Genomic DNA, 14,732 nt, shown 5'->3' on the forward strand with positions numbered 1-14,732 from the left:
TTAGCATCATTCAAATCAAATGTCGGATTTTAGGTGAAGTGTTTGGGCCGTAATAAATTAAATAAATGATTATTATTTAATATCCTTGGAACAGATCCATGCAGTTGCAATGACGCTGCGCAAAATGTAAATCGCAATAGAAAAAGAAATAAAAGCACACGATAAGTTAAGTATTTTATAATATTTTTTTTGATTTTTCATTAAATTGATGGAAAGCTAATCTTTCTGGGCCAAGGCGCTGAAACTTAAAATAGACCGCTGGGCATCACGCATGCCTAAAAGCACTGCTTACACTGATGTTACATTATATACGCCTTCTTACAGTGTTTATAGAAGAAAGTGGTCATCCCCAATAGAAACGGCGTATTGCGGTATTTATTAAACAAGTGACCGATATCACCTGATGGAAGGGGGCCATGCTGTCTAAGGTGGAAGCGCGCTAACTAGAAAGGACTGTAGCAATTTATTAAACCGAAATCCTAAACTGTATGTATTTTTTTATATGTATGTATATGGAAACGTATTTGGATCTTGGAAAGCTCTGGAGGAGGTTTATACCCGTAAGGGGTTCTCATCCACACATGACAAATAACACAATAAATAAATATATAAAAATAAATATAATATTAAATCAATAATAAGTTATAGATAGATAGATAGATAAATTCTTTATTGCAAACAATTAAGGGATAAAGATAATATATATTGAAAACATAAATACAAGAAAAATAAAAATGCGCAAAGGCGGTCTTATCGCTTTATTGGAAGCTTATCACTTTACGCGATCTCCTCCGGACAACCAACCCTTAATGAAAGAAGAAAATGATTATGTAACGGGATAGTGCAATTTTTAAAGATTGTTATAATAATAATAACAATAAAAAATACCTAAATTACAATATAATAAAAAAAAACAAATGACCAAACTAATATGACAAAAATATAAATATAACTGTGATAATATAAAGATTTTAAGCAAAAAAAAAATATTGACATGAAAAACGCTCGGTAATCAAAATTAATCCTGGTTAAGAAGACTTATCTGCAGATTATGTATATAATAGAACTTAAAACCATTGTAAATTTTATATATTCGTGATTCGTGATGAGAAATAAAAGGCTCTTTTTTATTTATTTATTTTATATATCGAAGCCTATCGGCTATAAACGAAGCAACACATCGCAGGGTACGAGAGAAACACGTCCTGCAAAATGCCGCCCTGTGTCCATCAACCTAAGGCGTAGGTGTTAAGCCTCATGCGCCTGTAATTACACCGGCAACCACGCCCTTCAGGCCGGAACACAGCAATGCTGCTTTGCAGGGTGCAAGCAGCACAATGCCGAGTGTTTCTAGGTTGTGCCACAGATAGCATTAGTGGAGTCGTTGACATCGTAATGTGTGGCGCAATGTAATAATAAAACCTTTTTCCTTTTTTTTTTATTCCACGACAAGTCAGTTCTTGACTGCAATCTCAACTGGTGGTAAGTGATGATATTGTAATGTGTGCCGCAATGTAATAATAAAACTTTTTTCCTTTCTTTTTTTTTATTCCACGACAAGTCAGTTCTTGACTGCAATCTCAACTGGTTGTAAGTGACGATGCTGTCTAAGATGGTAGCGGGCTAACCTGTAAGGGAGTATGGTAATCATACCCCTAATCGATATCTACTCTACATCGCACTGGAGCACTAAATTAGCGGCACGTCTTTGTCGGTAGGGTGACGAAACCTTTTTTCTTTCTATACTTCTACTGGTAGCAGTAGTCCTACCACTCCGAACATGCTCTGTCTGTCCCTGTCTGAGAAGGGGTTAAGGCCGTAGTCCACCACGCTGACCGAGTGCGGATTGGGGGACTCCACACGCCTTTGAGAACATTATGGAGAACTCTCAGGTATGCCGGTTTCGTCAAGATGATTTTCCTTTACCGTTGAAGCCAGTGATATTTTACTTGCCGTGATTCGAACTTCGATCAGTGTTGGATAGCTCATTTATCGATGAAGCTATATATCAACACTGTTAAACCAATAGGAGCATAGCACGAATGAATCATATTTCAAAATTGGCGGTTATTTTTCCTTTTGAGATCTTCCGCTGCTGCGTAAGCTGCGTAAACGGTAAAAGTTTCGATAAAATCATGTATGACAAAGTGGTTCTCCATTAAAAGTTCTAAATAAAAGTTCGTGACAGCATGTGTCTATATTTTAAGGTTGACATATACGCGGACGAAGTTGGGAGGGATCATCTGAAGATACTCTGATCTTTAAAATATATGTAGGTATAGCTTATGCAAAGCATTGTGAAGTTAGACATTGCGTAATTTAAGGACGGGAAAAATAATTAGGAGTTCCTTCGGGATTCTCGGAAATCTAAACCAACGCGGATGAAGTCGCAGTCAACAGCTAGTTCAGAAATAAGTAAGTAAAGAATAGGGGCCCGTAACTTAGCATTTGTCACGTTGCATAGTGTGCCTAGATCAAACAAAGTTCTCCAAAGAATTCATGAATTCGTGATGTGGTTTTTGTTCTCAATGATATCTAGAATAGCAAGACTCGTATCGAACGACAATGAATTACGTAGTTCGATTTACAATTATAACTAGATTCATAACGTACTTTATGCTCACATGAAAAACTGGGACCGTTGGCCTAACGCGGAACGTGTAACTTCGGAAGGTAAGTCTAGCTTCAGTTACAAGGTTACTTGGTAAGGGGGTTACTGAGCCGGTGGGATCTTGAAATCAGTGGCTTGCTATCCATATATGCACTGCCTAGCCTTTTTTTTATTAATCGTAGAAATCATTCATCCATTTTACGTCATCTTTGTTTTATTTCTCTGCAAGTAATTATGCATTCTAAGATCATCATCATCGTGTGCAGTGCCATCTTCAAATTGAATTTCGGAAGTTAGCCTGCGGAAAATCGTACAATGATGTGCCATCTTCTTCAGTTCCGAATACTGAATAGGTATGTCCAGTCCACTCTCTTATATCATCGAACCACTTTTTCCTCTGTCTCCTAGCGCGGCTGGCATGGGCTGGAGACGATTAACTCCCCGGGGTAGGGATAAAAATGTTATGTTCTCCCACAGTTATATCAACTCTCAGAGCACTGGCTATAATATCAAAATATTATATGTGTAATGATAAAATAATAAACGGGGGTCATCATCATCATCTCAACCAATTGACGTCCACTGCTGGACATAGGTCTTTTGTAGGGAGTTCCACAATGCACGGTCCTGGGCCGCTTGCCTCCAACGCTAACTATGGGCCTCATAAGAAGGCTCAGAGTCACTCAGCGGGCGATGGAGAGAGCTATGTTAGGAGTATCTCTACGTGATCAAATCAGAAATGAGGAGATCCGTAGAAGAACTAGAGTGACCGACATAGCTCAGCGAGTTGCGAAGCTGAAGTGGCAATGGGCGGGGCACATAGCTCGGAGAACCGATGGACGGTGGGGTCTTAAGGTGCTGGAATGGCGACCCCGCACGGGTAAACGGTCTCTTTTCCTATTCCATGTTCCCGTGCTTTAAAAGAATGACATGTGAATTATATTCCTTGTCAGGGGATATAATCGGGGGATATAATTTTTGTCTCCTGCCTTTACCTACTAGCCCTACTGGTGCTCTTTTCCCGGTAATTTTGCCTTCAAGGATAATAAATAAATAAATAAATAATAATGTATTTATTTATTTACTTTTCTATGACAGTTGTCATCACTTTTTGTTGGCATTTGGTTTTGGTTCTAAGATGGTAGCGGGTTAAGCTACTGGGCCCACCACCTCTCTGGCCTGATTTTGATTTTTTTTTTTCAGTGTCTGGGTGTTTATCTGTATTTTATAAGTATTAATATGTATTATATTCATTAAAAAATACTCATCAGCTATCTTAGTACCCATAACACAAGCTACGCTTACTTTGGGGCTAGATGGCGATGTGTGTATTGGCGTAGTATATTTATTTATTTATTATTTAATTTTCCTACTGTATACATACCCTGGTAAGAAAACCAGTGCACGCCACTGTGGATTGGTGAACTCCAAGTCCACACACCTTTGAGAACATTATAGTGAACTCTTAGGCATTTATGTTTCCTCACCATGTTTTCCTCCATCGATGAAGCAAGTGATATTTTAATGACGTAAAACGCACATAACTTGGAAAAGTAAGAGGTGTGTGCTGGGATACGAACTCGGCCCCTCAAAATTTTGAGTCGAAGTCCTACCCACTGGGCTATCACCGTTTCAAAATGAATCAATCTACTCGTAAATAAGTAAGGTGATAGTAAAAAACAACTTTAAACTAAAAGTGTTCTAAGCTCGCAATCAGTTTAACAGGGTAGATATTATAATCATATAAGTCATCACCACACCATGTTTCCGTATTGATCAATGATTTATTAATTAAAAGATAGAATTAATCATCAATCAATCCTCCGCGCCTTTAATATTCTTCCCAGACGAGACATAATATAACTAGCATCTAATTTGGTTACCTAATAAAGAGTTCAGATAATAATAATCGTCTTAATTTTAACCGCTCAGCCCCTACACATTTTCATACAATGCAATAAACTTTGTTGAGGGTGCAAGTATAGAAAATAAAGCGTTTTTGTACACTTAATAAAACGAACCGCTGTAAGCCTTTAAGCGTGAAAGCCTAGTGGAATCACCAAACGGTTCAAAGGAAGAACGCGAAATAATTCGCCGGCAACAGATAGTTCAAAACATTGATTCAATATGTTACTATCGTTTAATAATTGCAAGTTCTACTTTTTCGTTCTTGACCTTCAGTTTTCGGTCAATGGTCGGTAGATATTGTTCCCATTTCATAATGGCGATAAAATGTGACTGTGACAAAAGACAGTAAAAAATATTAACATAACAACAAATCTGGGTCAAGTTTTTATCTCATTGTCTGGGGTGACATACATAAAGTGCAAAATTATTTAATTAAGCTTAAGGGATACCATTCACGGGGCATTATTATTTATGTCGCAGCAATCGATTGCACTCAAATTGCATCGCGACCACAGACGTGCGACAAATAGAAGCAGTAAATCTTTTTTTTCTGTTCCAATCTGAAGGGCGTAGTTGCATGTGTATTTACAGGCATATAAAGGCTTAACCTACGCCTAGGTTGAAAGGACGCAGGGTGGCACTTTCTAGGACGTGTTGCTTGCATACCCTACGAAGTGTTGCTCAGGTTATATTCGATGTTTTTCCACTTTCTATCTTCTTGAACGTGACATCGTAGATACCTCGTGTAAGTAGAATGCACTCTAGTCAAGATATCTAATTGCTTATGCGGTTGCACTAGAAACTTGAGCAGTGAACTTAATGCATTAATGATTGAACTTAACGCATTTAGCTTGCAACTACCAACTAGTTCGGTGTTACGGTCGTAACGTGGCCCGTACGAGTAACTTTGACCAGTAGCTTGAACCGATAATCAAATTCTCGGTGGATCTTGCACAGCTCAAAATGAATTTTCAAAATCGCTGCAATCTATGTGCATTCGGTCGACGACTGATTACTTGTAAATGGGTCTATAGTATGAAAACTAATACAAATAAAAAAAATTAAATTTCCCGAGAAAAATAAGAAGATATTACATCTTCTTATTGTCATGTTTTGACTAATAATTAGAATATCCGGTTTATTGTAACACAAAAGCCTATGCTTTAGGCTGTCCGGAAAATCAAAATTCAAGAACAGCGCTTCTACTAATAGTATTAACAACCGAAGAGGTATTGCTGTAACCATGTTTGACTTCAAAACCTCCACAGCCCGCTAACCGACAAATACTAAGAATATCCGGTTTACGGTAACATGAAAGTTTATACGAGTACTTTAGGCTGTCCGGCCAATCAGAATGCAAGAGTCTCGCGTCTAATAATCGTATTATACGATTTGTAAACTACCTAAGGAAAAAAAACCTAAAAAGTTCTGCTGTAACCATGTTTGACTTAAGAAACTTCACATACGCTAACCGACAAATCCTAAGAATATCCGGTTTACTGTAGTCTGTAACACGAAAGCTTATGCTTTAGGCTGTCCGGCCAATCAGAATTCACGAGTCGCGCGTCTGCTAATCGTATAAATCACGCGGACAGGCGGGGCCTGGGCAGCGTGAATGATGAGCCGGCCCAACTTAATTGATAATAGCTTAAAAATGTGTAGCTTCTTTATTATTTGACTAATGTATCGAGAGTTATTGTTATTTGATGGCGTTAATACGTGTACTTAGTGTAACTACAAGAATTCGGAAGTTGATCCGAATTGATAAGCTCAGTGCCACTCAGCGGGCGATGTAGAGGACTATGCTCCGAGCTCCGTCCCAATAATATAATATTGATCTCAATTTAATTAAATTTAAAATTTAATAAATGTAATAACTATTGTAACTTTTTGTTACTTATTTTATTTAATTAATTTAATCTAGCCTTAAGTTCTACTTATTGTAAAAAAAAAAAACAATTTGCATAAGGTCTTGACACTGTTCGAAATGCTATAGTTTTATTTTTGAACGTTTTAATTTAGCGTATGTGCCCTGTTTTATTTATGCTGGCAATCGTAAATTCCTTTTCGAGTACCTAAACCAGCGAAAAATATCTAAACGCTATGTCAGACTAAAATGCATCCATTCTTATTAAGTATACTAGCTAAAATCGGTTAAGTAGTTTAAGCGTCCATCGCGGATATCTGCATGTCATATACAGCACTATTCTATGGTTGCGATCGAGTAGGTACCCATTCGGCGAAGTTTTCGTTCAGAAATCGGGACGTTCGGTATTTATTTAGAGGCGGCTTTTAGTATTATTTGAGAAAGTTCCTTGGGTTACAATTCTTCTTTCACTTTCTTTTTTAGGTTACAGAAGATAGCAGTCTAAGATATTCGTGGGCTATCAGGTAACAGGAATCGCAGTTAAGGCAACGCAACGTACTGGAACACTAATTCGCTTCTCGGTAGGGTGGTAAAAAGTCAGGGCCGTAGACCACCTGACCGGATCAGAGAAAAGTCGGAAGTTATTAATAATTTCCTATTTCCCCCATGGCGTACGAAGCCGGGACCTCTAGCCACAGAATTAAGAACACACCCCATTCAGCCATTATTGCATGCAGTGCATTGTGTCCAAAAATAGAGAAGAACAACATTACGCCCCGCTTAATCTTTTTTGATGCTTTAATATTAGTCATGTTACCTGTTCTATGTTCTAATTTCTTTGCCTTTGACTTTACAGGCTACAGCACTCACTGCCCAGGACGATGCCGAGAAATTTTGTTTTTTTTTTAGTAGTGACCTAAAAGACTAATTTAAAGATTTGGCTTCACGCAGAATATCATTAGCTTTGAAGGTGCAAAGCCATTGTCTTGCGTGGACTCTACATCACATTAATGAAACATTACGTTACTGGCTTGCCAACTACATAATTTGTATGATAAAAAAAATACGTCACATCTTAAATTAGATAAGAATGCCTTCTTGCTCGGCCCACACCCTTATACGGACACCATTGCGCTACATACTAGTCGCTGAATTCATTTGAGGTACTATGATTAGGTATGATCCAAAGTTCTAGGACTTAACCGCACTCGACGGAGGGTGGTATAGGAAATCTTTGCCTCACAGTGTTGTTCACATAGAAGAAATTTGGGCATGCCGAACACAGCAGGTATCGCGTAGTAAAGCGAGAGCCACAACCTCGCGCCGCGTTTAACCTGCGTCCAAGTTTGCATTTGGAGTTCCGGCCGGGTTTATAATTCTTATGCGTGTAGGCCACTTATTTCCGCCGCCCCATGTACCTTTCCAATATCTATTTTAATTTTTAACAAAAATAACCAAACTTCAATAACTGAAGGTACCTATCTAGGATTATAAAATCTCTCTGCCATAATTTTTACTAAAAGCAATCAATGTATCTGACATAACATGCAAAATTAAAATCATATGACTCCTGTCACTTTATTAGGTACGCGTCGCGTAGCGTTGGTACTAAGCGTGTGTCGGTATTTTATCTTCAATAGGGTTGTCATAAATAAACACTTAGAATGTTTTGAATTCGTTTGTATGGAAAAATAAAAAAAAAATTGGAAAATCCAAAAGTGCACGCCTCATAGCTGTCATTGACATTTAAAAAAAAAATCTAAAACAAAAACTTAAGTTTTTTAAAATGAAATAACAAATAAAATTAATATCTTTATGTCTCACGCGATTTTATGACACGAAATTTACATAGCGCATGCGCGAATCTTGATTTTCCACATACTCAAAAATAGAAATAAAAAAAAAAAATAGTGGCGCCATAATTCTAAGGTATATACAGATATACAACGCAGTCGTATTTTTTTAGTTTTTGATTAATTTTTAATTAAACGACAGTACGCACTTGGAACGCTAATATTAACTAGGAATTAGCACAGTGCATTTCTTTATATAATAAAAATAAAATATTCCGGTAAGATAATTTTTTCGTACAATTTCTCTGCCACATAAACGGATCCGTAAACACAGACACACGGACGCCCAAGAATGATTAGTTTTATTATTATTTACTATATTGAATAAGAATAATTGCTTATAAAATATATATCATATGTGCTAGACAGATTATTTTACTTGATGTTAGTGCACTCATATTATTCTGTAAGTGTTATACTAATAAAAAAACGTCATTTTAGTTCTGAAAGACTGGGTTTTTTGACATGTCGAGAGTAGAGCATCACCTCACGCTCCGCTTATTTGGCGTGCAATAGGCTTCTTTTGTTTTAATATTTGTATAGGGTGATCCCTTCTGAAATGTATTTATGCATCCTTCAATATTATTTTGTAATTCTGTTACACTTTGTATAAATGTTGTATAGAAATCCCTCTGTTATAAATCGCATGACGCAGTCGATCGGACAAAGTAAATCTGAAGTTGACATGGAATATAAACTTTTGTTAACACTGACGTAATAAAACAACTTTGTAACAGGATGGTGATGCAACTAGCAACTAGCAGCCAACTATAGGGCAAGGATTTCCTCTTAGTTTGAAAAGGGTTTAGACCATGTGCAAATTGGTAGACTTCGCAAATCTTTAAAAACATTAGGGTATACAGGTTTCCTTGCAATGTTTTTCTTTACCTTTAAAGCAAAATGATATTTATTTGCATAATAAAGTACTATACTACCTACGCTTTTACGCAGTGACAGCGATTTTTATGCGCAGCGATTTTTATGCGGTTCTTATAGAACTTTTATTTTATAGATCTGTTTCAAGGCTAATGGCCACCGGGGACGCTTTTTCTTTAGTAACAACAGCTGTTATAAAACTCTGTTAATGGTATTCATGCCCAAAGTACATCTTATCTACATAAATGATTGACATATCGTAACAGATACCTACTCCAGATTTTTTGCTCGACAATGTACCTACTTATAACAAGAAAATATTATATTATGCTTATGTAATCCCAAGTGGCTTCCTGAAACTAAATATAGTCAGTCGTATACCGACTTGAATGTTACACACGCTCCTATCACAAGCGCATCAGTCTCCTAAGTGCCAAGGTTGGGATTTTCTACCTACCTTTACACTTTACTTACTCTTACGTTACTTTTTATCGATAACACCGTTACAACGGCACATCATCAACACATTACCGGCACACCACAGAGCATGGGTATTTTTTTTCTTTTTTATTAACTATAGGCCAGCGCTTTACGAAAATCATGCCCGTTAGAAAGCAATGCTGAGGTCTAGGTTGGAACAGGCTTGTCTAGAAAAAGCCTATTCACTCTAGCCTTGAAGATACTCAAACACTCAAATTATACGTGGCAGGATACTGCCACGTATAATTTGAGTATCTTCACACACAGTTGCCGGGAGGGCGTTCCACATCATAGCGTTACGTATCAGAAAGGATAAGAAACGTTTCGTACGTGCTGATGGAATATCAACCACATAAGAAGACTCCTCTCAGAATGAGAAGGGTTTAGGCCGTAGTCAGTGGCGTGCACTTCATACATGCGGAAAAGCACTGCTTACCCTAAAATTTTTGTATAACTGATAAAGGGGAAGAATTTTATGCCATTGTCTTTCTTTATTCATACCCTGGTCAAAAACCCTGTGCACGCCACTGGCCGTAGTCTACCACGTTGGCCTAGTGCGCATTGGTAGACTCCACACGCCCTTGAGAATGTTATGAACTACTCTCAGGCATGCAGGTTTCCTCACGACGTTTTCCTTCACCGTTTACATTATATTAAGTATATATTTAAATTATATTTATACTGTTATATTTAAATTTCTTAAATTAAAAACGCACATAACTCCGAAAAGTCAGTGATGCGTGCTGGCGCTCGAACTCGATCTCCACGAAAGGAAAGCCGAAGCCTTACCCACTACACTATCAGCGCTACTATAAGCTACTATAAGAACGTTGCTAAGTAAAAAAATCTATAGATTACGGATAGATCGAATATAGAAAACGGCAATTAATCGATCGAGTGACATGTAGTTATAATAGGTACTGGGAAACCGAACTGCTACTAAATATCACCTTTAAGTCCCGACTCACGAGACATAGGAAACCTCTATATACTGCTATACTAGCTGTCTCGTGAGTCGCGACATAGAAAATGATTTCTTACAAAAAAAAAAGTATAATAAATTTTGCTTTGCCCTTCGCATTATGTAATATCCAGTAGGTATGCATAGATTACGAGATAATGAAGAATTTAATCTCTGCTCCACAACGCGCGGTTTGCATTAGACGTTACTGTGGTAGAGTGCTAAATTTACGACTTTACGACTGTGATTTCTTACGAATACCTACGCGCTTCTCAAACTATGTTTAAGTAGTACAAAAAAAATCACAGCATCCAGTCCCCGGCAGACCTGGGTGTTCCTGGGATTCCGGTCGTAGCGTACTATAAGCCCACAGCGTCATTCCACTTACACTTCAAATCGTGCCACAAAGGCAGAGCCAATAATCGCATGGGCTCTTACTGTATTTATGTCAAATCACGGGCACGCTTAGTTGGAAAAACTCTCCCGTAGATTGACAGAAATCGGCCATGGAAATATAACATTAATTAACGACCTTTATTTACCGAAACGGAAGGATATAGCAAGATATAAGATAAGAATAGCAATTTATAATAACTACTAGACGTTACTACTCTAATATACATACGAGAGTAAGAGCGTGTCTATATTATAGCTAAAATCGTTGTACATAAAACGGTCGGAAGTCGGGATGGTGTGGTAGAGACTTTATTATTTGCTGTTCAAGGACGCTAGAGTTCAAGTATCTATAATTTGAATACCTACTTAGATTTCGTATTTTTATACATAACAAGAAATTCTGGCTATCCTTTTGTGATCAACCGATGGAACCTTCAGATCCCCTTCAAAGCCCAAACCTCATAAACAACAAAATTAGAACCTCACTGGCGCAGTAGTCTTACTAGTGCGAGGTCCCAACTTCAGTGCAGTGAGTGCCAGCGGGGAAAATGTTCTTTGTAGTTTTTTAATTTTCTCTAATTTGGGGAGGCGTTAGCGTTTGACCGTGGCTAGTTACTACCAGTCTAGCGACAGACGTGACGCCAAGTGCGTTCCGGTACGACGCCGAGTAGAAACCATAAGGGCATGGGTTATAATTGTCATTCCTCTAATAGGTTAGACCAATACCATCTTAGACTGCATCGTCGCTTACCATCAGGTGAAATTGCAGTCAAGGGCTAGATTGTAGTATTACTATTTTCTAAGATTCGGAAGGATTATAAGTCCCACAGTGGGCCAGCGTGGTGGAATACGGCGTTAACCTCTTCTCATTGTGATACCCGTGCCCTGTGGGCCGGTAATGGGTGGATATGATGACGATAAAAATAAAAGTCAATTTCTAGTTATTTTCACTACTTATTTATTTAACTAAGCTTTTTACATTTGCTTATTAGGTAGGCAATACTCACTAATAATATTACTAAAAAAATATATCAAGGTATATTTAAACAAGTCTCATGACTTAAATACTTCTTAAAATGAAACACTTAATTAGTAGTACCTACCTAACTGATCGTAATTTTTTTTACTGGCAAAAAAATTCAAAACAAAACAACAAAAGAGAGAAAGGGCTTAAATAACACGATTGGTGAGCTTTACGGGCATCTCATGCTAGTGATAATAAAGATGGCTGTCGGCTCAACGTGCTCTCTGATGAGCGGGGTTGGACACCGTCGTTTATCAAACACAAAAAGGAAATAGCGTCTTGGGCACTTTTCATTTACTATACAATACTGCACAATATACTCAGACCAATCGTGTCGCATCGCCAAAGTCACAGTGTGTTGTTAAATAACCTATAATCTTCCTCAAGAATTGGGTCATCGTCACAAAAGAGAATTTCTTTAATCAGACTAATAATTACAGGACATCCTCAGAACAGTTTATATTTATTTCAAACTTAATGAAAATAAAACCTATTTATTATCCACAACATCCTTATAAGGTTGTCATTTGCTAGAATGTTCGAATTGGACCAGTTGATAAATATAAATTGACTTAATGAAAAGTTAATTAATTTGCCATACTGCGACTGTTACATGATATTAGTTATCACCCATTTATAAGTAACTATTTTGGCACAAACGTTAGAAGAATTCTGGCATTAGTAGACACACTAATTACAAAAGCAGTTATTTAACAGTTAGCAGTTATTTAACTTTTTATGAATAAGGGTAAAATATTTTCATTTCAAGAAAACAAATTAATAAACATTTACTATATCAATATAGATATATTTAAGTTCTTAAACTTTAAAATATCTCTTGCTTTAACAGTGAAGGAAAACATAGTGAACCTGCATGCCAAGAGTTTTCCATAACATGTGTGTTAAATCTACCAATCCACACTTGGTGGACTACACCTAAACCCTCCTCATTCTGAGAATACGGAGACCTGTGCACTGTAGTGCAGATAATGGGTTTATATGATGAAAATGAACAAAATAATATAATACATAGTACAAAATACTTAGCAATTGTTGCAGAGTATTGTCAGAATCTTTGATCAATAATATACTTGATAAGTTGTCAGTAAAAAGTGTATAGGAAAGTTAATAAGATCTCACCAACAATTTGGCAACCAAACTTTGTTATTTTGCTCTCCATCCAAATAAGATAATCAACATGGTATTTCTTATCTTAAGTTACCTTAAGAACCTACATATTGAATTTAATTCAAATGCTAAACAGCTAACAGATATTATGAAGTCATAGATAATTTGTCTTAGATTTTGTATGGCACTATGACATTTAGTACATTCAAGGAAATTGAATTAAGATATATTGAAAAGTTGTGGTACTGCCTGTGATATCTTAAACATCTTACCTACTTAAACACTATTTTAGTAATTATTTTGAAAATAGCAGCTTCATATAAATAAGAAAAAAGAAAATTTCACTGTGTATTGGTTAGCTGGATGCCAGCTATTGATAAATATAGTGAAAATGGATGCAGCTATTTAAAAAGATGGCCGAGTAGGCAAGCCAGGCTACAAAATAAACTATTCAATCCCTTAGAGATCCAGGTTCTTTGCACATTTGCCCTATTAATAAACTTTAGTGACTACTATCTATCTCCTTTTTCTCAATTAATAATTTCTTTAACTTTTCTGGAACAGGGACACCAGAGTGTGCAGGCTTGGGTCTACGTTTCCACGTCGACTTCTTGGCACTCTTGGTGATGCTTGGTGATGGGGCTACTCTTTTATCTGCAGCTAATTGAAGTTGAGTCCTTGACTTTGACGGTGTTGCTGGGACAGTTTCTGGAATAATTAAATGAAAAAATAAAAATACTAGTACACATCGCCATTTAGCCCCAAAGAAGGCATAGCTTATGTTATAGATACTAAGATGACTGATGAATATTTTAATGAATAATATGCATAAATACTTATATTAAACATATAAACACCCATACAATGAAAAAAATCATGTTCATCACACAAACATTTTCCAGTTATGGAAATCGAACCGACGGCCTGGGACTCAGAGAACCGGGTCGCTGCACCCTGCACCAATCGGCCGATTAATTAATTGAAAATGAGATTATTCATAAAAGCTCAAATCTTCAGCATGTATAATCCAGCAACAGTGGGTTTGTTGGGCAAAATCTTGAGAAACTAAAAATATACCAACATTTTTGAATAGCAAGCTTGACTTTAATCCTTTTAAGTCAAGCTTGTCTGCTATTAAAAAGTGTCTGCTATTAAAAAGTTAACGTTATTTCTGTAAATAAAAAAGTGATCTAACGCGACCTACACTATAATCAAAGCGTTAAAACGGTTAAAAAGTTTGTTTATTGTACTGTAATGTTGCATTATTACCTTCATGAGCTTTAACAACCTTATCAATGGTATTTTTGGAACGAATGGTCTTTTTGATAGTAGCATTAGAAGCCACCGGAGACTTCGTCCGTTGCACAAATGTTTTGATCAAAGTACGCTCACGTTGTAGTTTAGTCATAGGCTTTGCTGGTTCTCTAGGCGCCATTGTCTCAATAAATTTTATCGTAAAAAATATCGTTTATAATCTTTAATCACTTATAAATCACTATCAAATAACTTTAAAATTATAACATCACAAAGACGCTTTTCAAAGTTCCAAAACAAATTCAAACGCTTTTTAAACCGCTGTATAAGTCTACACAGAGTCACAGACTATGCAAAGTTCCACAGCATACATT

At 36.8% G+C, this 14,732-nt stretch overlaps 1 protein-coding gene across 1 annotated transcript; it reads right to left on the bottom strand.

Moving 5' to 3' along the window:
• Positions 1–12,842: 12,842 nt before the first annotated feature.
• Positions 12,843–14,690, bottom strand: LOC120626550. The gene is made up of 2 exons (XM_039894098.1): positions 14,374–14,690; positions 12,843–13,812 (listed from the first exon to the last, which is right to left on the bottom strand). Exons 1-2 carry the CDS (start codon positions 14,537–14,539, stop codon positions 13,607–13,609), a joined length of 372 nt encoding a protein of 123 aa, XP_039750032.1. The 5' UTR covers positions 14,540–14,690; the 3' UTR covers positions 12,843–13,606.
• Positions 14,691–14,732: the final 42 nt, after the last annotated feature.

Source organism: Pararge aegeria, chromosome 9, assembly GCF_905163445.1.
Source record: "Pararge aegeria chromosome 9, ilParAegt1.1, whole genome shotgun sequence".
NCBI classification, from domain to species: Eukaryota; Metazoa; Arthropoda; class Insecta; order Lepidoptera; family Nymphalidae; genus Pararge; species Pararge aegeria.

Bases quoted from the DNA above. Each gene is read 5' to 3' on its own strand.
- LOC120626550 (XM_039894098.1), bottom strand. From the start codon at position 14,539: ATGGCGCCTAGAGAACCAGCAAAGCCTATGACTAAACTACAACGTGAG. The intron at 13,813-14,373 runs GTAATAATGCAA...TAATTATTCCAG, and splicing joins GGTTGTTAAAGCTCATGAAG to AAACTGTCCCAGCAACACCG.